Raw genomic sequence first — 23,544 nt, 5'->3', positions numbered from 1 at the left:
TAACACTCAAAAGTACGATACAAACAAGAGACTGAAGGGAACAGTCAATGGCATGAAATCAGCCACTCCTGATGCCAGGTGAACCGCAAATTGGGTAAGGAGTAAAATCAGTTCAATATACCTTGCTATTGCAGGCTGAAGAATTATAATTTTTAAAAGAAATTGCCCCTTTGAAGATGATCAAAAGAGTAGAAACATTTCCAGAACCACATGCACTTTATTGAGGTAGGTCTTATTTATTTGAAAACCAAATTTTAGTAAATATGATCTAAAGAGCACAGAAAGCAGCAGCAGCTAGGCCTTATTAAATACAACTCCATCAGCCATAAGATGTTCATTCAGCACTGCACAAATCTCACTGGGAAAAAATGTTTCAATTTGTTGGTCTCTATACTGGTCTAATATTTTTTTAACAAAAAGTCATGGGGCAGGTGTTTGGCACAGCAGTTCAGGCTCCACTTGGGACACCCATATCCCATATTCAGATGACTGGGATCTAGTATCAGCTCAGCTCCCTATTCGAGCTTTCGATTTATGTGCGCCCTGGGAGGCAGCAGGTGATGGCTCAAGTAGTTGGGTCCCAGCTACCCGTGTGGGAGACCTGGATTGAGTTCCCAGCTCCTGGGCATATGCGGAGTGAACCAGTAGATGGCAGGTTCATCTGTCTCTGTCTCTGCTTCTCAAATAATTTTTTTAAAAAAGTTAGAGTAGGGAGGGAAGGATGAATAGGTGGAACACACACAGAATTTTTCAGGCAGTGAAACCACTCTGTATGGCACCATGATATCAACATGTCACAGAACATACAACACTAAGAGCGATCTCTAAGGTGAACTACCAATCTTGGACAAGCACAATGTGTCAGTGCAGGCTCATCTCCCCTAACAAATGCACACTGCTGTGCTGGATGCTGGCAGGAGGGGAGGCTGTGCACGTGGGGTGCAGGAGACAGCATTTTGGAAATGTCTTTACCATCTGCTCAACTTTTTTTTTTTTTTTAAAGATTTATTTATTCGAAAGTCAGAGTTACACAAAGAAAGAAGAGGCAGAGAAAGAGAGAGAGAGAGGGAGGGAGAGGGAGAGGGAGAGGGAGAGGGAGAGGGAGAGGGAGGGAGAGAGAGAGAGAGAGAGAGAGAGAGAGGTCTTCCATCCACTGGTTCACTCCCCAATTGGCCGCAATGGCCAGAGCTGTGCTGATCCAAACCAGGAGTCAGGAGTTTCCGCTGGGTCTCCCACACAGGTGCAGGGACTCAAGGACTTGGGCCATCTTCTACTGCTTTCCATAGCAGAGAGCTGGATCAGAAATGGGACAGCCAGGATTCGAACAAGTGCCCATATGGGATGCCAGCACTGAAGGCAGCACCTTTACCCGCTATGCCACAATGCCAGCCCTCTGCTCAACTTTGTTGTGAATCAAAAACTATTTCAACATAAGGTCTATTTTTTAAAAAGAGGGGAGTGGTTATATAAAGTAGTAAGACTGCCTGGTGAGGTTACCTCTGAGAGGGTCTTATGCAGCAGGGAGCTTTGGTTTTTCAACCTGTGAGCTTCATCCACAACAAGGACACTCCAAGGGAAGCTGTGAGAGAAAATCCAAGCTTTCAGTGTCATGTAACCCAAACACACGCATAGCTCACCACCAAGAGTCTTACAGAAAAACTGTGAGTGTTGTTAGAAAGGCCAGCAGTACGCTCATTCTATCAGAAATACACAAGTTGCCTTCCTCTTCAGATGTGGACATTTAAATAATACCTGGATAAGGCAGTGAAATTAAGCTTTTTTTTTTTTTCTCTCTCAAGTTGGAAGACACCTAGGCAGGAAGGGGCCAGAAATAGAAAAGGGAACATTATGACCTCCTGCTAAGCACCACTGAGCTTAGGGCTTCATGTGTTATTCAGTCCTAAAGCACACCGCAAGTAGACCACTTGTGCTCGTTTTATCAACCAGAGACTAGAGCTCGGAAAGGTTAGCTGATTTGGTCAAAGTCACAGACAGAGCTCAGATTCAAACAAGAAAAATCGAGACAAAGGTGATATTGTAACTAAAGATGTATGGTTTCAAATAGGGAAATGTGGCAGTGATGTCCAGGGAGACACAGCTGTTGGATTTAACATGCAGGTCACTGGCAGCTGCTGCCAGAGCATGTTTCACAGCATAGGTTACAATAGCAATTTCTGAATAAGTTTCAGGCATAAAGCCTATTTTTTGACAGATACTGCTAGGAAGCCATTCCAATAAAAAAAATCGTAACATGAAAGATGTATGCATGAATATCTTCCAAGGTGCATTATTTAAAACACTGAAAACAAAAAAACAAACAGGCCTTACGATGCAGCAGGTGAAGCTGCCAGCTGGGACATCCACAACCCACACTGGAGCGCCTGGCTCCACTCCCAGCAGTTCTGCTTCCCATACAGATTCCTGCTAATGCTTCCCGGCAGGCAGTGGGTGATGTTCCAAGTGCTTGGGTTTCTGCAACCCATATGAGAGACCCAGATGGAATTCCTGGCTCCTGGATCTGGCCTGGCCCAGACCTGGCCATTACAGGTATTTCGGAAGTGAACCAGTGAATAGAAGATGGACCTCTCTGTCTCTTCTTCCTTCACTGTTATTCTTTCAAATAAATCAATCTTAAAAAAAAAAAAAAAAAAAACTAAAACCTTTTAAAAACCTAATTGTACAACAGGTAATGAAATACTATATAGCATTTTAAATATAATGTTGCAATAAAAGGCCTACTTTATAAGCAATATAAGTATCATAATTGTTTTTTACACATGTGAAAACCAAGCAATAGTAATAAAGTGGAAACTATAAGATTTTAACTTTTTATTGTTTCTAAACATTATGGAATCCATTACATTATCTTTACATTTAAAAACCAAAATACAGATGGGTATTTGGTTCATCAATTAAAATGTTACTTGGGATGCCAGCAAACTATATAGCAGATCTAGCCCAGACCTAGATTGTGGGCACTTGGAAACTGAATTAGCAGATAGGAGCTTGCCCTCTCAGTTTTTCTCTCTCTTTCTCCAAAATAATTAAAAACAGAAAACAAACTTGCTATTTATTAGTAATGTCTCTTTGGATGGGTTGCCTAATCTCTCAATTTCCTTATCTGTAAAATGGATTAATATTTGCCTACTAGGATTTCCCTAACGAACAGAATAATTTACATAAGTACCCAACAACACCTGTATCCCAATTTTACTATCTTTTCACATCTCCCATATCTTTCCCTGATTAGGGACATCTGCACATTTCTTAACCCCCTCCTGGAGTTTGTGTCTTCTTAGGCTAGTTCCATGCTTTACTTTCCAGGTGTTGCAGGAACTCTTAGGACGGTACCTCTCCAATGACAGACCTTCAAAAGATATTAAGCTGGATATTAATGAAGAGAAAAAGAGAGGAAAACATATTTTAAGAAAAGATGATATTGGGCGGGTGCTGTGGCATAGCGGGTAAAGCCACCACCTGCAGTGCCGGCATCCCAAATGGACACTGGTTTGAGTCCCAGCTGCTCTACTTCCAATCCAGCTCTCTGCTACGGCCTGGGAAAGCGGTAGAAGATGGCCCAAGTCCTTGGGCCCCTGCACTCTCAAGGGAGACCTGGAAGAAGCTCCTGGCTTCTGGCTTCGGATTGGCACAGCTCCGGCCATTGCAGCCAATTAGGGAGTGAACCAGCAGATGGAAGACCTCTCTCTCTCTCTCTGCCTCTCCTTCTCTCTGTGTAATTCTGACTTTCAAATAAATAAATAAATCTTAAAAGAATGATATGATCATTGAAATGAAATGTAAAAAAAAAATTACTGGATTGAACTCACGGAATCTTATGATCTAGAGTTTAGTATTTCAAAATAAGATGTAAATAGAAATTGAATTTACAAGAACCTGGATGAGAAATAACACTTAAAATACTTATAAAGCACTTTGAAAAAAAAATTTCTGAATGTTAAAGAAAGAATCTCTACCTAACCATGGCACAGTTCATCGGTTATGGAGAATGAGACCCTGTCACTGTGTCTTCCTTTGTTATTTACCTAAAATCCACTCATTGTTTAATTTACTTTGTATGTGTTATCTTGGCTTGACCACAGATTGCAGCATGCCATTCCTACTGTCAGGGGGTTACTAAGCATCTAATTTAAGTTTCCTGCACTTTATGAGCCAATGTGAGTATGAGGCCTAAAAGCTAATTAATTAGAAGTATACTTGCAAGTCTCTTTCTAAAAAATTAATTCTATAGCAATGATTGCCACTTTAGGTTATTCCCAGGAAAATGCTCAACTGATTCATCTCGCGTATTATAGGACAATCTCCAAACAGCAGACCTGAACGGTATCTATGCAAGTTACCATGTACAGAATCTATTAGCTATTAACCTCCTGCCATGTATATTCAATCTCATTTAACTCTAACAACAACTGTCCAATGTAAGAAACTTAATTATCCTAATTTTACATAAGAAGATAAAGTTCACGAAGATTACACTAACTCAAGGACACACAGTTAATGCATAGAGGGCTAGAGGGTAAGACTTCTACCACACTGCCTGTCCACAAACAGGACTCCCGGAAGATATACCAGGAAAGAGGCAAAGCACTAAAACACAAAGGAAACGCGTGACTCCTGTGACCCATTAAACACAATTTCTGAAGTAATACAACCTACTCACGATTTTAGAAATGAAGCATCTTTCAAGCAAATCTGAAAAATTAAAAAAGACACGTTATAAAGTCTGGTGTTGGTAGACTGATATTAATAAGCTATTTTCTTGTTAATTCTTTAAGCTACAGAATGTATCTAAGTCCTGAGCCAATTTCTATAGAGCACTATCTTAGAAACAAAAAGAAAGGAGGCACAGTTAAGTGGGAGGTCTTGCTTATAGTGCCCAGACAGTCGTAGCTTGAAGAAAAAGGCATTCAAATGAGACTAGAATTAAGTGTGCTTCATTCCTACCCTCCAGTAGCGGACAGGCCCACAATACCTGCCTGAGCGCCCTTCGTCAGCCAACAGGCAACTCAGGTTCTTTCCTCAGACCCACCAGCAGAGGGTGGCATCTGCCCCAAGCGAAGCACAGTGATCCTTCACTTCTTTTGGTCACAAAATCTAAAGAAAGTGGACTTCCCAGAAAAACAGGCAGTCTCTAAAAACTTAAATATACCTTCAACAGATTCTACAATTTCTGCAGTCCCAGGTCAGGAGTCTGTGCCACAGAGAATCTAATGTGTACCTCATAGGTGGTCAGCAGCACATGAAACTGTAACTCCTGTTTTAGGTCTTGCTGAAGGTGGGCTCTCTCCTCCTTGTCTCCTGCATATGTGACACAGGAAAGACCTGGAGCAAATCTGAATCCAAAAAAAGAAGATCGATGAATACAAATGCTAGTGCCAGGAGACGGGCTGTGCATATCTGGAAAATCACATTTCATGGCAGGATTCCAACACAAAAATCCCACGTGGCCCTGCACCCAGCAAGAATCCTGGGGCTCTAAGTCTTTAGTTAAGGGTTAAACGTCAGGGCAAGTTCCCATATGAACAGATAGAAGGGTCAGATCTAATAGGATCTCATGCTGACTACATGTCACTATGAAAAAGATAGTTTCTCCTTCTATTTAGTAAAATTTCCTAAAAATGAGTATTGACTTTTAAATTGCCAAGTAGTTAACAATAATAACATCCACTAGATTCTCCCCTATTAGATCCCACATTGCTTTAGTTGGGAGTTTTTTGGAATAAATAAACTCACTGATCTCAATATGTTGCTTTGCCATATTTTACACATCAACATAGATGGTAAGACTTCAGCCACATCTACTCTGTACCTCTTCAGCTCTTCTTTCCAGTTGCTCAAAACAGACAACGGAGAAAGAATCAGAAATGGTCCTTCATCATTTAACCGTCCCGCCAAGTAAATGAAGAGGGCAATAGTCTGGAAAACAGAAAAAGAAGGCAGTTTTGACCACACTCCCCCAGAACCAACCACAAAGTTCCCACAACCCTCTGGAGAACACAGGCCTTAAACAAGATTTGCATTACAAAGAAATAATTCTTCCACACATTAGGAGAGTAATCCATTCCTACAGTGAGCTTATGTAAGCCTCAATATACTTGCCAAAGAAATTGATGGTGTTTAATAATGTGAAGCTAACAAGCAGTGAGGCCCAATACTTATGCAAGTGAATCTCTAATGCAAATAAAAAGGCAGGAAAGACAGAGTTGAATAAAAACAATGTGCCTGATGGCCAGACGTGGAAAACTACAGCAACACAGGAAGTGAGAAGAGTGGTCAGTGGTCTCCTCCACAAGAAGAGACATAACTGAGAGAGTTATAACAGAGAGGGGATCAGTGCGCAGGGGGCCTCCACCGCCCGCCAGGCTCTGACCCCCTTCCTTCAAACCTCCTCCTCCCCCTGCCCTTCTCCTTCCTCCCACACGGATTTACAGGGAGGCTTCTCTTGGCCAAGCAAACACTGACGGAAGGAATGACACGAATTTTACAAAAACCCTCCCAGAAAACTGACAAGGAAGGAATACTCCACAATTCATTCTGTGAGGCCAGGTTTGTCCCAATACTAAAATCAGACAAAAACACTGCAAGAAATTACAGAACAATAATATCATTCATGTACATAGATGTACAAATTCTAAATAAGATTTCAGTGTAGCCAAACAAACTCAGAGGTGACACATTTTTCAGGGAGCTTAAAGCAGAGCTGAACAAAAACCCTGGGGAAAGGCAAGCACAAGGGAGGCCCCGAAGGAAGTCAGGGGGAGATTCCGAGGACCCTGGCAGGAGACTGCACAGGGCACTTCCCCGAGACAAGAGCTTGTTGCGCAGCTCCCAGAGACCTCTGGGAAACGGATTTTGTTCCCGCTTCTTAGCTTTCAGTTCAGGAATGTACCAGGAACAGGTTTGCCTGAGAAAGCCGTGGTGGGGACACAGGAGGTACCTCAGGGCACCCTACACAGAGGTTACACTGTATTCTGAGTAACTCCAAGATTAATGAAATGAACCTGGCTTGAACAGTCTCCAACACATACACATACACACATATGCAAAACTGAACTAGCTTGGCTCAATAGGCTAATCCTCCACTGTGGGGAAATTAGTTACATGATGGTGCCCAAAGGAAGTAAGGTGGGCGGAATCCAAAGTTGTTTACCACTAAAACTAATTGGCTGTGCAACATCAGGGGAGGTAACAAAACTAGTAACAAGTGTATAGACATAGGGCTAGTCCTATAGAAATCCCCCTGTAAAATGACCGTTTAAGTGATTGGTTGGTCCTTAGCCCTGCCCCAATGACTCTGCAGTTCTGTGCTATAAAAGGTTCTGTTTCGCAGGAAGTAAATGAGTCCTTGCTAGACTTGGCTCCCCGCTGCGTCTGATTGTCTCCGGGATCGGGAGGCTGGGGAACGGGCGAGCGGCGCACTTACCTTTCCTCGGACCCAGTCCATCCTTGTACGGGTGGACTAAGACCCAGCATCTGGCGCCCAACGTGGGGCACGAGCAGTTACTTTTCGGCCGAGGCCAAGCGGTCTCTCAGGGTAAGTGAAACCCTAGTATGGGTAATGCAGTTTCGTCCAGAGTGGACCTGGCCTTAAAGGCCTTACAGGACTTGGGAGAGCCCAGAGACTCAGAGGAAGATGGCGGGGAAAGAGAATGGGCTAAGTTTAATCAAAAAGCAAAAACGAAAGTAAAAGCCATCCCACCCAGCCCCTCCACCCCAGGAGGGCCGGAATCCCCCCCATACCTCCTGGGGGCAGAGGCGGCCTCCCCCTATGTAGAGCCGCGGAGGGAGCTACCTGATGCAGACCCTTCCGATTGCCCAGGAAGAGGGAGGAGAAATGAGGTAACTTATGCGGGAGCAGCCGCTGGCATGGTGGCGGCCATGCCGCCCGCTCTGCTGGTGCTGCTGCTCCTGGGGCCAGGCGGCTGGGGCCAGGCAGAGCCCCCATGCAACACCCTGCAGGAGGATCACCCCGCTGCCTTCCGGGGACGTGGCTGCCGCCTTCCAAGGCCCCTGGGAGCGCCTGTGGTGTCGCCTCACCCACCTCGCCGAGGGCTGCTGCGCGCTGGCTGCACACCTGGCCGGCCCGGACCCCTCGCGGTCGCCATTGGAGCTGTGCGAGGAGCCGCGCCTGGCCGTGGAGCTGGGTGGCACCGCAGCCCTCTCGCACCTGGACGAAGCAGTGCAAGTACTGCGCTGCACCCCTCAACGCAGCGCATGGAGCCCGGCGTGGACCAGTGGAGCCGGAGCGGCGGCGGCAGGGGTGGCCCCGGGCCAGCAGTGGCCTCAGCACAGGGCCAACAGCTGCTGCCCACCGATTCGAGCAGCGGCACGGACCGGGAGGACGACGATGGCGATAAGCGCTGGCGCTGGTGGCCCAGGCGGGAGCCCCAATGTGGGGGGGGAGGGGAGGACTGCAGCTCCGGGCCCCTCTCTCCACCGCGGAACAAAGCTGGAGATCTGGGGCCGGGAGAGGAGAGGCTGGGGCGACTCGTGGAGAGGCTGCGACGGGGACGCGGGCCGGCCTCGGACCCCAGTCCGAGGGCGCCGAGCGAGCACGCGCCTTGCAGCCCCGCGGCGCTCCCACCGGGTATGGGGCGCTCCGCGGCCACCTGAGGCTGGGGCCTGGCCCGGCCTCCGGAGGCCCGCACGCGCCTTGCACCCTGCACCCGAACACTCACTGGACCTGGCCGGAGGCGGAGGGCGGTACGTCGCAGGACTGCGCAGGCACCAGTTCAGAGGCGCGCCCCGCGGATACCTGTTCCTGGCCCTCCTGCTGCACGGGCTGGGAGAGGGTTGAGCACCCTGCTGTCAACACCCACTTGTACCACGCCTTCCCCATGCTGCTGCTGGACACTGCCCTGGTCTACGTGCCCATCACGTCCCAGGGCAAGGAGACCGACCTGCCAGGACTGCCTGCAGTCCTACCTCCTGGAGACGCTCATTCAGCTGCCTGCCAGCTCCGTCACCAAGGTCTCCATCCAGTTTGAGTGGACCCTGCTCAAGTGGACTGAGTACACTCCAGACCTCAACCATGGCTTCTATGTCAGCCTGTCCATCCTCAGTCCAGCTACTTCGTGAGACTGTACACGGAACTGCTGCTGGTGAGCCTGCCCACGCAGGACTTCAGCATGCCCTACAATGTGATCTGCGTGTGCTACGGCTCCTTTTCCACATCGAGGAGCCTAGAACCAGCGGCCTGGCCAAGAGGCTGGCCTAAAGGAACAATCTTTAAAAGAAAAAGGGGGCACCAACCCCCCTCTCAATGGGTGTGTGAGACTACAGGGATGGGTCATTGGATTAGTCAAAAGGTTCTCAGGAAAAAATCTGGAACGGATGTCAAATTGTTAATGAGACTTTGGGCCAATGGGTGGCACCCCAGAAGGGAGGGATGTTTTTGTTATGCAGGGCTACAGACTCATACCTTGTATTGGTGCACAAAAATGATTCCTGCGTGCTAGTGTCCCTCATCCCCCATGTACTGTAACCACGCTCCCATAATTACAAGTCACGTGACACCCCAAGACGGGTAAAGCACCCAGCGTCCTGCACCAACCTAAGACAGGGCTCATGGCCAAGCTGCCTGGGTTACCGATGACGGGTAAGGGCAAAGACGGCTGGGGGCAACCTAAGACAGGGACCGCGTGCTAAAACAAAAAAGGGGGAATATGTGGGGAAATTAGTTACATGATGGTGCCCAAAGGAAGTAAGGTGGGCGGAATCCAAAGTTGTTTACCACTAAAACTAATTGGCTGTGCAACATCAGGGGAGGTAACAAAACTAGTAACAAGTGTATAGACATAGGGCTAGTCCTATAGAAATCCCCCTGTAAAATGACCGTTTAAGTGATTGGTTGGTCCTTAGCCCTGCCCCAATGACTCTGCAGTTCTGTGCTATAAAAGGTTCTGTTTCGCAGGAAGTAAATGAGTCCTTGCTAGACTTGGCTCCCCGCTGCGTCTGATTGTCTCCGGGATCGGGAGGCTGGGGAACGGGCGAGCGGCGCACTTACCTTTCCTCGGACCCAGTCCATCCTTGTACGGGTGGACTAAGACCCAGCACTCCACCTTACGGCGCTGGCACACCGGGTTCTAGTCCTGGTTGGGGTGCCGGATTCTATCCCGGTTGCCCCTCTTCCAGGCCAGCTCTCTGCTGTGGCCCGGGAGTGCAGTGGAGGATGGCTCAAGTCCTTGGGCCCTGCACCCGCATGGGAGACCAGGAGAAGCACCTGGCTCCTGGCTTCAGATCAGCGCGATGCGCCAGCCGCGGCGGCCATTGGAGGGTGAACCAACGGCAAAAAGGAAGACCTTTCTCTCTGTCTCTCTCTCTATCCACTCTCCCTGTCCAAGTCATTTTGGAAAACACAGGGCACTTCCTCTGTACGTTTCCAACATGACAGAGAAATGGAAGTAGCCCCACCCCCTCACTGAGGAAAGGACACTAATAGTAAAAGTGATCCAGTTAACTTCATAAAGCATTGCTTAGGAAGTCAGTCAAGTTGATCCCCAAGCAGGTGTATTTGCTTTACACAGAGAAAAATCCTATGTCCAGGCCCAGTAACTGCAATCCTAACTCAAACACATCTTCTCAGATACAAGTCAAAGGCAACAAACACAAGATAAGCATAGTGACACAATTTAAAACCACCCTCAAAACTAGAAAAATCAAGTCCCAGCTTACAACCTCTTAATAAAGGTCCAGGCATTTCACATCATTGTATAAAAATACATATCTCAGCTAGCCGCTGATGGTAATCAGTTGTGAGGAGGTACTTCAGTGGAGGCACACAGCGGTCATCCCACAGTAACATACCTGGCAGGTCTTACCCAGCCCCATCTCGTCTCCCAGGATGCAGCCATTTTGACAATGGAATCGCTGGGCCAGCCAGTTGACTCCCTCCAGTTGATAAGAGCGTAGACGAATCCCTGGAAATAAAAATAAAGAAAATCCAATGAGCAGACATTTTAGCACATGCAAAGGCGTGCTCTAAGGCTTCCAATGAAAAACATGGCCTAAATTCTCATTGACACCAAACCTTATTGGCCATATCCTTCACTGGGACCTTATGGACATGCAGATCCTTGATGAGTTTCGAACTATTTCAGACCTAGTCACCATCATACTCAAAGCCCTAACACAGCCTGTCATTGTTGCCTGACCCACTCAACAGATGAGGATTTGGTCTCTGTACTGCCTGTGTCTCAGGCCAGTGTCCATTCTTGGAAATGCAACAGCGCTGATGCAACTTAACAATAAACAACACATGCTCTGCACATTTCTGCTTGCTTAATCACACCCGTCCAAATCTGCCATCAGTGCTAAAGGAAACAAATGAGATAGGACTACACGAAACTGTGCTTCAACAGAGGAGCAGTGCTGTCAAGAACGGAAGACTACACGGAACGTTTGCTGCCTTTCTTTTCCCTTTCCCTTGGGGAAATAGAATAGCTGTACCTTGGGAAGGGGGAAGACTCTAACCACACCACATTTATCTATCTGTATCTACGAGGCAGATGGAGAGCTCCCATATGCTGGCTCACTCCCCCAAACACCCACAACAGCTGGAGCTGGTGACTTGACCCGGGCCTCCCCCTTGAGTGGCAGGGACCCAACTGCTAAAGCCATCACCTGCTGTGACTGAGCAGGAATAGGCAGCAGAGCCAGCACCCAAACCCAGCCACTACATTACGGATCTGGACATCTTAACCACTAAACCAACACCCAACCCCTAAGCATACTTTTTATATAGAAACTATTAGTAAAGTAAACTCTCTGGTTAAACTCCAAACTTTTAGAAATTATACTATAATAGAACATTAAAACATTAATAATAGTTACTTTTTACAAATCATTTACTAAACTCCAGGGAGGGTAATAAACAACATGAAGTATTTATCTCATTCTTATAACAATATATACAGAACAAAAATAAGACGACTCCAGAAAGCGAAGAAGGAAACTGGGGGACCGGCACTGTGGCACAGAAGGTAAAGCTGCCGCCTGCAACAACAGCATCCCACAGGGTCACTGGTTCGTGTCCCAGCTGCTCCACTTCCGAACCAGTTCCCTGGTAATGGCCTGGGAAGAGCAGTAGAAGATGTCCCAAGTGCTTGGGCCCCTGCTACCCATGTGGGAGACCCAGGTGAAGCTTCTGGCTTCTTGGGGAGTGAACCAGTAGATAAAGATCTCTGTGTGAGTGTGTGTGTGTGTGTGTCCCTCCCTCTTGCTCTTTCAAATAAATAAAATGAGGAAGAGGAGGAGGAGAAATCAGCAAGCTGAAAACACCAATTGGTGCAGACCAGAAACCTAAATAAAACACGACCACCAACTAAGAACAAAGCCTGTTCCTGCTGGAAAGCAGTGGCCTAGTAAAACAGAGGTTCAGACAATAACGGCTCTATTCTAGCTAAACATCACAAGAAAACGCCTGCGGCCCCACCCACACCGACAACAGTGAAAGCCAAGCGAGGCACGCAGATTTTTTCACTCCTGGCTGTAAAGAGGTGCCTGATGCCCCAGCCAGGAATGGTGTCAGGAAAGGTCAAACAGGGAGCAAGATCTTTATTCCCACCACCCGTAACCACCCCCTACCCCCCCCCCCCCCCCCCCCCCGGTGTCTGCCTTCACCTGCAGTGTCAGTGGAGGCCACACAGGGAGCCGGAACTGCCCCCTCCCCCAGCAGAAAGGAGACGCCCCTTCCACCTCCCCAGCTGTCAGCTGAGGGGGAGCCTGAACTTCTGTCTTCACCTGGCAACAACCTCCTCCCCCTCTAAGCAGTGCCAGACGAAGACAAACTGGAGATGTAAAATACTCACAACACAAAAATGTCCAGGTTCCAACTGCACATCATTCATCACACCCGAACTGGAAGATTTCAAATTGAACGAAAAAAAGAAGACAATCGGTGCCAACACCCAGACAATACAGATGTTAGAATTACCTGACGAGGATTTTAAAGCAGTAATGATAAAAATGTTTCAATAGCAACAGCAAACACACTTGAAGAACTGAAGAAACAGAAAAAAAAAAAAAATCTCAGCAAATAAAAGATCTAAAGAAGAACCAAATGGAAATTTTAAAACTGAAAAATACAATAACCAAGGTAAAAAGCTTGATGAACAAGATGACTAGCAGGGAGGAAAGAACCAGTGACCTAGAAGACTGAACCGAAGAAATTACAGGATCAGAACAGAGAGAAAATATGCTGAAATACAAATGAACCTCAGAACTGCAGGACTAAACAAAAGATCTAACTTTGTTCAGTGGTGTCCCATAAAGAAAGGAGAGAGGGAGAGAGAGAGAGATAACAAAGCTGGAAAAAATACTCAAAGAAATAATGCTGAAAACTTTCCAAATTTGGCAATATATCTGTAGATTCAAGAAGCCGAGTGAAACTGAAACAGGAAAAGCCCAAAGAAATACACGCCAAGGCACATAATTATTAAACTGCTAAAGACAAAGGAAATATCTTGAAATCGGCCAGGAAAAAAATGTTACTTACAGGAGAAAAACTATCTGAGTTACAGCAGATTTCTCACCAGAAACCCTGGAGGCCAGAAGGAAGTATCACATTTTTCTGAATGAAGAGAAAAGAACTGTCACCCAGACTCCTATAACTAATACAAATATTCTTCAGGAATGAGTGGAAAACCAAGACAATCTCAGATAAAGGAAAACTAGGATAATCTGCCACCCACAAATCTACCCTCCTAGAAAGGCTAACGGAAGTTCCTGGAAGAAAAAAAAAGAAAATGATAAAAAATGGAACCTTGGAACATCAAGGAGTGAGAACACAGCAAGCAAAGCGACGCATCAACAGACCAGGCTTCCTTCTCTTGAGTTTTCTAAATGGCGCTCAACAGCTGAAGCACAAGTGATGACACTGTCTTCCGTGGTTCTAAAGGCATCCTGAGCAAATGGTTAAGACAAGTATGTTATAAACAGGGGGAGGTAAGGTTTCTATACTCAGGTAAAAACCACAACATCAGTAGTATGTGAGTATGAGAGTACTTTTGGATAGTTCGTGGAAAATGCTCACTATCTTTAAATTCCATTTATCCACAAACCTTTTGAGGCACATATGTATGACAACCATATACAAAGATAAACTCAATAACATCATAGGTAAATCATAATGAAATTCTAAAATAAGATTCAAGCAATGCACAGGAAGCCAAGAAAGAGAAACAAAAAAACTGAGAAAAAGAGAAAGAGAAAAACACTAAGATAAATAAAAAATATTAAAAATAGGGAGCAGAGGGGCCAGCGGCCATGGCATGGCAGGTAAAGCCACTGCCTGCAGTGCCGGCATCCCATATGTGCACCAGTTCAGATCCCAGCTGCTCTACTTCCGATCCAGCTCTCTGCTGTGGCCTGGGAAAGCAGTGAAAGACAGCCCAAGTCCTTGGGGCCCTGCACCTGTGTGGGAAACCCGGAAGAAGCTCCTGGCTCCGGAATGGCACAGCTGTGTCTGTTGTGGCCAATTAGGGAGTGAACCAGTGGATGGGAGACCTCTCTCTCTCTTTGCCTCTGCCTCCCAAGTAAATAAATCTTAAAAAAAAAAAAAAAAAAAAATAGGGAACAGGTATTTAGCCTAGTGGGTAAGATGCCCATATCCCATGTCAGAGTTCCTCATTTTGATTCCTGGCTCTGGCTCCTAACTCCAGCTGCCTGCCAGTAAAGACCCTGGGAGAAAGCAGGTGTTGGCTCAAGCAATTGAGTTTAGCCACAGCCCAGCCCCAGCCTTGCAGGCATTTGGAGAGTAAACTAATAGATGGGAATGCTCACACATTCTCACTCTTTCTCTCTGCCTCTCAAACACATAAATAATTGTTTAACCACAAATAAAATGACAGACTTAAGAACCTATGTATATTAATAATTACATGAAATAAGTAGTTTGGCAATTAAAAGACATGGATTGTCAAAGTGGATTTAAATACATAACCCAATTAATATAGTTTCCAAGAAACTCATCTTAATTATATAGATAGGACAAAACTAAAAGGATGAAGTGGTGGACACAACAGTAGGCCTCACAAAGATGTCCCAACTGGGAATGGGAAAGGGAAGAGGAGAAGGGGTGGGAGTATGGGTGGGAGGGTGGATATGGTGGGAAGATTCACTATATTACTAAAGTTGTACTTATGAAATTTGTATTCTTTAAATAAAAGGTTTCTTTGGGAAAAATAAAATAAATCTTAAAAAATACAAAAGTCCTACGGCCGGCGCCATGGCTTAACAGGCTAATCCGCCACCTGCAGCGCCGGCACACCAGGTTCTAGTCCCGGTTGGGGCGCCGGATTCTATCCCGCTTGCCCCTCTTCCAGGCCAGCTCTCTGCTATGGCCCGGGAAGGCAGTGGAGGATGGCCCAAGTCCTTGGGCCCTGCACCCGCATGGGAGACCAGGATAAGCACCTGGCTCCTGGCTTCGGATCAGCGAGATGCGCCGGCCGCAGCGGCCATTGGAGGGTGAACCAACAGCACTATCCACTCTGCCTGCCAAAATAAATAAATAAATAAATTTAAAAAATAAAAAAATACAAAAGTCCTAAGTCCTAATTCCAGAATCAGTGAGTATGTCACCTTCCATGGCAAAAGAGACTCTGCAGGTATTACTAAGGGTGAGGGTCCCAAGATGCAGCCATCACCTGAAGTAAGCCTGGAAGACCCAGGTGGGCCCAATCTAATCACATGCGTCTCTAGAAAAGGAGAACCTTGCCCAGAAGGACCTAAGAGACGCACTATTGCTGGCTTTGAGGACGGGGGAAAGGAAACACATTCTCCCCCAGAGCCCCCAGAAGGCCCAACACCCAACAACCGTAGCATATACACCTTCTGAAGTGCCGTGGGACGTAAAGCACATTTAGGGCTGTGTTACTCAGCTTTTCATTGTGAGACTCCTGAGGAGCTGCTGCAGAAGGAAGGTCTGAGGGTCCCAGCTGAGGAGCCGGCGGCCCCATTGCTCTGGCATCTGATGCTATGTGGAGGATCGCATGGTGAGCCAGGCGCAGAGGACACAGGGAGTCTGCTCTTCCTCCAGCTTCTATGTGCTCCTTCGTTAAGAAGTCATGATTCAGGGGCCGGCGCTGTGGCACAGCAGGTTAAAGCCCTGGCCTGAAGCGCTGGCATCCCATATGGGCACCGGTTTGAGGCCCAGCTGCTCCACTTCCAATCTGGCTCTCTGCTATGGCCTGAGAAAGCAGTGGAAGATGGCCCAAGTCCTTGGGCTCCTGCACCCATGGGGGAAGATCTGGAGGAAGCTTCTGGCTCCAGATCGGCACAGCTCCGGCCGCTGGGGCCAACTGGGGAGTGAACCAGTGGATGGAAGACCCCTCTCTCTACCTCTCCTTCTTTCTCTGTGTAACTCTGACTTTCAAATAAATAAATAAATCTTTTTTTAAAAAAAATTCATGATTCAAACACTTGGCTCTACCCTAGCAACCCAAACCAATCACTTCCAAAGGCCTCACCTTCAGACACCACACTGAATCAAGCCTCCACACTGAATCCATCAACCGTGAAACCATGAATCATGAACATCAGATTTGGGGGCTTAAAAGTCTACAAGAGTCTGGGGTTCCAAGTGCTGTCTGAGCCATAACAAAGGCTACAAACTTAAAAGAAATGTATAGTGTGTGTTCTCTGACCCACATTAGAATCAATTTGGCAAGAACCAACAGAAATGTAAGTGAAAAATCTCCAACCTCTTGGAAATTAAAGAACACACTTCTAAACAGCCCGTCAAAGAGGAAGCCTCAAGGGAAATAAACACACTGAGCTAAATGAAAACACAACACATCGAAGTCTGTAGGGCGGGGCTGGTGTTGTGGTGCAGTGGGTTGACACCAGCATCCCATCTGGGTGCTGGATCACATCCTGACTGCTCCACTTCTGATCCAGCTCCCTGCTAATGCACCTGCAAAGGCAGTGGGAGGGCTGGCGCCACGGCTCACTAGGCTAATCCTCCGCCTACGGCGCTGGCACACCAGGTTCTAGTCCCAGTTGGGGCGCTGGTTCTGTACCGGTCGCTCCTCTTCCAGGCCAGCTCTCTGCTGTGGCACGGGAATGCAGTGGAGGATGGCCCAAGTGCTTGGGCCCTGCACCCGCATGGGAGACCAGGAGAAGCACCTGGCTCCTGGCTCTGGATCGGCACAACATGCCGGCCATAGCGGCCATTTGGTGGGTAAACCAACGGAAGGATAGACCTTTCTGTCTCTTGCTAACACTGCTTGTCAAAAACAAAAAACAAAAACAAACAAAAAAAGCAGTGGGAGAAGACCCAAGTACTTTGGTCCCTTCACCAATACAGGAGACCGGGATGAAGTTCCAGGTTCCTGACTTCAGCCTCGCCCAGTCCCAGCCATTTGGGGAGGTGAACCAGCAGATGGAAGATACCTCTCTCCCCCTCCTCTCCCTGTAATGTCACTCAAATAATTGGGAATAAATCTTTAAAAGAAATCATAGGGTTAAAAACTAACTTAAAATAGATCATGGGCATAGACATAAAACCACTTTAGGAAAATAAAGGATCTACAACCAGGCTATGAGTTCTTAACAGCTGACACCAATAACAAATAGGAAAATTGATAAAGTTTAGCTAAAATTTCTGCAAACCACATATCCAAGAAAATACTAGTATCCAAATTATATAAAGAACTCTCAAAACTAAAGACAAGAAAAATCCAATTAAAAATGGGATGTGTGTATCATTAGCCAAAGGAAAATTCATATTAAAGCCACAATAAGATGTCACTCCACACGTAAAATAGTCAATTTTAAAATCACAATATCAAACACTGGCAAGGATGTAGAAAAAGTGGATCTCTCACATATTGCTTACAAGAATGTAAAACAATAATGATGTAGGCAGGTATATAGGATAAAACGATTAGGTCTGTGAGCTGGAAGACCACGCCATCACCACACCCTGTGTGATCTCATGCTTCTTCCCGACCACACTTGTGCACCCACCTGCCAATCAGACTAACCACTCCCCTTCGGAAGTAGATTAAAGGCCTGGAGCAGGTGGGCCTTCTTTTTCCTTCCTGCCCTTGATCCCCTTCCTGCCTGCACTGTCGGCCACCCGCTCCATGCTTTCAGGCCCACATGCTCCTCCGGGGCTGGCTTTTGGCCTGCTCTCAACTCTGTATGAATCCAGATTTCCCTTCTCTTTTAGAGAGTGCCCGCACTCTCCTACGCATTTCTCTCGCTCAATAAAAAGCTTAAAAACTTATCAGGCTGCCTGGTTTATTTTACCAGGATTCAGAATTCTCTGAATTCACGGCAAGAGCCCACAAGGCTTATTAATACGGAAATATTAATAAGCAAATCGGTATCAGTACTGCCACTCTAGAAAGTTTCTTTAAAAATTAATCATGCAACTACACATGACCTAGCCACAGCAGTTCTACGTGTTTATCAAAGAGAAATGAATATTTATTTGTACACAAAAACCTGCCCATGGATGTCTTATAATACTTCTTTATGTAATAGCAAAAACTAGAAATAACTCAGTTAAACTGTGATATATCCAAATCTGGGATATAAAATACTCGCAACACATTTTTCAGAATGCATCATCATGAAGCAATGCACGAACCTGGGGAGAGAGAGGGTAAGGGAGCAAAAAAAAAAAAAAAATTATCTTAAGGATTTCCTATAGGGTATTAGAATACTAAAAAAAAAAAAAAAACTGTTGAAAGGGCTGGAGGAATGGCCTCCTAGATAAGCTTCCAAACACAAATGCCAGATCCTCATCACAGAACCAGCCAGGAAGCCAGGACCCAACCAGGAGGCCACTGCACCCTCACCCCAGGAACCCACCACCTTGGCTCAATGCTCACCAGCAAAACAGATGCCCCGTGTGCTGCCCAAGACCCAGGAGGGCGCAGTCAAGAAAAAGCAGAACACCAAGCCCCTCCCACACTGCCTGTGGCCTCACTTCAGCCTCTGAATCGCAACAACAGAACTAGAGGGGAGCTGGGAGAGGAACCCTTCGGTTTGAACCTCTAGGGTGCAGATTCTCTTGCCCGTGTCTCAGGTAGATGACAAGCAGTGAAAAAGCAAGGAAGACATCTTTAGGTTCCCCCTTAAGAGCCGAAGATGAAGATCCAAATGTCCATGGATACTAGCAAGTGATGAGAGCCTTACACCTCAAATCAGGAAACGCCGGGGTCGTGAGAGTACGCTGAAATGAGCAAGACGTTTGCATACTCTTCTACAAACGCTGCCTTCGTGAAATAAAAATCCACGGCTTTGACAAACACTTGGCTACACGGAGATGTGTAAGTATTACTCACATTTTAGAAAGCATCTAAATAACAACTAAGAGGAGCTGGCGGCCGGTGCCACGGCTCACTAGGCTAATCCTCTGCCTGCAGCTCTGGCACCCGGATTCTGTACCGGTTGCTCCTCTTCCAGGCCAGCTCTCTGCTGTGGCCCGGGAAGGCAGTGGAGGATGGCCCAAGTGCTTGGGCCGTGCACCCCATGGGAGACCAGGAGAAGCACCTGGCTCCTGCCTTCGGATCAGCGCAGTGCGCTGGCCGTAGTGGCCACTTGGGGGGGGTGAACCAACGGCAAAAGGAAGACCTTTCCCTCTGTCTCTCTCTCTCTCTCTCTGTCCACTCTGCCTGTCACTAAGGTATATCCACGTACAGAAACTTTCTGTAACCATCACAAATGATGTGAGGACGACTAAATGACAAGGCAGCAAACAAAGATTTCCAAAAAGTCTGTACACAAAACCCCATTTTTGCATTGTCCCCCTCCTCAAAGGGGGGGGGGGCATTACATACACACGGGGAGCAGACAGGCCAGCGGACGTGTTAGGAGGGCTGCGGCCTCGCGTTTCTGTGTGCAGAGAACCGCCCCGGGTGCGCCGCTTCTGTCACCAGAAGGAGAAACCACCCAGAACGAACCCAACCCGGGCACAGAGGAGAGTTTCTCCGAACGCCCGCCGAGTCTGCCAGGCACAAAAAGAACCGTATTCAGCAGGGACTCCGAGCCCACGCCGGCTTTCTCCGCCTCTCTCCCCCACTGCCAGCCTGCGGCTCCCCGCCCGCGCCGTCGCCGACCAGGCCCGCACCCGGCGCGGCGCGCTCCCCCGCCACCCACACACACAGAGCGGGTGAGGAAAGGGCCGGCGGCCCGCACCCCCGGACCGTGGGGGCCCGCGGGCGGCGCGGAGGGACTCGAACCCGTGGCCCGGGGCGGGACGCGCAGGACGCCCGGGGCTCGGCGCGCGGGTCTGGGGGTGCATGCGCCGGGGCCGCCCCGTCCGGCAACTGCGCGTGCGCAGGAGGCCGAGCCGCCACCGGAGGCCGGGCGGCGGGTTCCGACGGCTCCCGCCGAACCCCCGGGCCCGACCTCCGAGCCCGCCCGAGCGGAAGCCGCCGGGCCACACTGCGGGGCGGCCTCGATCCGGGCCCGCGACCGCACTCTCCCCGCGCGCCGGCCTGCAGGGGCCACGGCCCGGACGTGGCTTCCTCTCCGGCCGCCCGCACGGCCGAGAGAGAAAAGGCCCTGGCGTCACCGGGCGAGCAGCCCGCCCGCGGCCAGGCACCCCGGGTGGCTCGCCCGTGCGCACGTTCTCCCGGAGCCTGCTCACCTGTCAGGCCCCACTGTTGTAAGTCCTGCTCCTGCACCCGCGCGCGCACCGGCTCGGCTCTGCCCTGGCTCTGGAGGGCCAGCAGGAAGCCGGGTCTGCCGCCCTCCATCAGGCTGCGAGCCGCTCCGCCCGCCGCGCTGCGCGCCCTTCCTGCTCGGCGCGCGGGGTGCCGGGCCGCCCGCCGCCCGCCGCCGCCAGGGGGCGCGCCCTGCGCGAAGTTCCGGACCGAGTTACGCCTGGGGGCTCCGTGCGGACTCAAATGTGCTTCTGGTGTGCCTATGCGCACGTGTAAGGCCACCGTCTGCCCAGAATGCCCACCTAGGGGTCCACGTGAGCTCGCGCTGACTGTCATGCTCAGAGACTCGGCTGGGCTCTGGGGAGTGCGGAATTCAGGAAGACCCGAGCTCTGCCCTCCAGCAACGTTGCATAGCCCCGTGTGCTCAGCTGAGCTTGCATGAGTGGTTTAGGCCCCCTAAACCCCCTTCCTGATTCCCTGTTAGCTGAAAGCCACAGTTGGGAGCTGCAACATTGCAGTAAATCCAAATCGTGGAAGATGTCATTGCTGCAATGCGTTTTGGGGAGCAAGTCAGATTAGAGCAATGTGTTAGGTTAGGAGCCACTGCAGAGCGAGGGAGAGGGAAGGACAGATCTTCTGTCTGCTAGTTCACTCCCCTGACTCCATCCTGGTCTCTCACATGGGTGGTAGGGACCCTAGTGCTTGAGCCATCTAATGTTGCTCTCTCAGGTGCGTTAGCAGGGAGCTGAATTGGAAGTGGAGCAGGTGGGACTGGATCCAGCACCCACATGGAATGCCAGTGCCACAGGTGGTAGCTTAACTCACTGCATCACTCCCACAAAACACTTTTTTTTTTAAGATTTATTTATTTATTCGAAAGTCAGAGTTACACAGAGAGAAGAAGCAGAGAGAGAGAGAGACAGTGGTCTTTCATCCGCTGGTTCATTCCCCAGATGGCCACAATGGCCGGAGCTGCGCCAATCCGAAGTCAGGAGCTTCTTCCAGGTCTCCCACGCAGGTGCAGGGGCCCAAGGACTTGGGCCATCTGCTGCTGCTTTCCCAGGCCACAGCAGAGAGCTGGATGGGAAGAGGAGCAGCCGGGACTAGAACCACCCATATAGGATGCTGGCGCTTCAGGCCAGGGCATTAACCCGTTGCACCACAGCGCCAGCCCCCACAAAACACTCTTTATGACATTGGAGCTAGACTGCTAATCTCATGGGGCTTAAACGGGGAGATGGGCAGTAAAATTAAGTTACTGCTCAATGCTAAGACATAAATAAAATTGTCACATAATGGAGCTACCTTGATTTCATACTGCAGCTTTCCCACTCGAATTTTCCCTCAGGACCTTAGATTTATTCTTCAGTGGCGTCTCTAAAGTGCCTTCTGTCCTATGTGGCTGCTCATGTTTTTTTTTTTTTTTTTTTTAACTTTTATTTAGTAAATATAAATTCCCAAAGTACAGCTTATGTATTACAATGGCTCCCCCCCCCCTTAACTTTTCTCCCACTCACAACCCTCCCATCTCCCGCTCCCTCTCCCCTTCCATTGACATCAAGATTCATTTTCAATTATCTTTATATACAGAAGATCAGTTTAGTATATATTAAGTAAAGATTTCAACAGTTTGCACCCACACAGAACATAAAGTGTAAAATACTGTTTGAGTACTAGTTATAGCATTAATTCACATTGAACAACACATTAAGGACAGAGATCCTACATGAGGAGTAAGTGCACAGTGACTCCTGTTGTTGACTTAACAATTTGACACTCTTGTTTATGGTGTCAGTAATCTCCCTAGCTCTTGTCATGAGCTAGGGAAATCTATGGAAGCCTTTTGAGTTTGCTGACTTCAATCTTATTTAGACAAGGTCATAGTCAAAGTGGAAGTTCACTCCTCTCTTCAGAGAAAGATACCTCCTTTGATGGCCTGTTCTTTCTACTGGAATCTCACTCGCAGAGAGCTTTCATTTAGTTTTGTTTTTAGTTTGTTTGTTTTGCCAGAGTGTCTTGGCTTTCCATCCCTAAAATACTCTCATGGGCTTTTCAGCCAGATCCACATGCCTTAAGGGCTGATTCTGAGGCCAGAGTGCTGTTTAGGACATCTGCCATTCTATGAGTCTGCTGTGTATCCCGCTTCTGCTCATGGGTTTTGCATCCTGGTCTCCAAATTTTTTCTTAGATCCTCCCCTCCAGGAATCCCTGGTAGATTTGTCCGGTAAAGCAGCAACAGCAGTTGCCTGCCACTTAAACCAAAGGGTGCTTATTATTTTTTTAACTTAACAGGATAACAGAGATAGGATCCTAGCTATAAGCTGAGTAGACTTACTGAGTCTTGTATGTAAACTTCAGATGTGCCAGTGAGGCAACATAGATACCAATTTTTGTTCTGCATGCTGTATGAAAAGAGTCTAGAAGTGCAGGCTAGAACCAGGAAGACCAATTAAGAGATTCTTGGAATAGTTGGAGCAAGAATTGATGGTTTGGAGGCCAGCATAGTGGCAATGTCTCTATAAGGAGACATATTAGACAGGTAGAGCCTGGTGACCCAGTGCTGTGGCATGGTAGGCTAAGCCTCTGCCTCCCATATGGGCACTGGTTCATGTCCCAGCTGCCCCTCTTCTGATCCAGCTCTTTGCTAATGGCCTGGGAAAACAATAGAAGATGGCCCAGGTGCTTGGGTCCCTGCTACCACATAAGAGACCTAGAAGAAGCTCCTGACTCCTGGCTTCAGATCAGCCCAACTCCAGCTGTTGTGGCCATTTGGGGAGTGTACCAGTAGATGGCAGACCTTTCTCTCTGTCTCTTCCTCTCTCTGTCTACAACTCTACCTTTCAAATAAGCAAATAAAAAATTAAAAAAAAAAAAATGTAGAGCCGGCTGGCGCCGTGGCTCAACAGGC

The 23,544-nt window shown here is 48.1% G+C and overlaps 1 protein-coding gene across 1 annotated transcript in view; it reads right to left on the bottom strand.

Annotated features, from left to right (window-relative positions):
• CHD1L (chromodomain helicase DNA binding protein 1 like) overlaps window positions 1-20,745 on the bottom strand; it is a 68,059-nt gene extending 47,314 nt beyond the window's left edge. Inside the window, 6 exon segments of the mRNA XM_062192098.1 lie at window positions 1,498-1,579; window positions 4,679-4,710; window positions 5,237-5,351; window positions 5,828-5,934; window positions 10,825-10,937; window positions 20,621-20,745. Of these exon segments, the coding sequence (XP_062048082.1) occupies window positions 1,498-1,579; window positions 4,679-4,710; window positions 5,237-5,351; window positions 5,828-5,934; window positions 10,825-10,937; window positions 20,621-20,729 (558 nt within the window). The 5' untranslated portion in view covers window positions 20,730-20,745.
• Window positions 20,746-23,544: the final 2,799 nt, after the last annotated feature.

Source organism: Lepus europaeus, chromosome 5 (genome assembly GCF_033115175.1).
Source record: "Lepus europaeus isolate LE1 chromosome 5, mLepTim1.pri, whole genome shotgun sequence".
Lineage (NCBI taxonomy): Eukaryota > Metazoa > Chordata > Mammalia > Lagomorpha > Leporidae > Lepus > Lepus europaeus.
The sequence above is the reverse complement of the archived record's forward strand: the minus strand, read 5'-3'. Positions and strand labels throughout refer to the sequence as shown.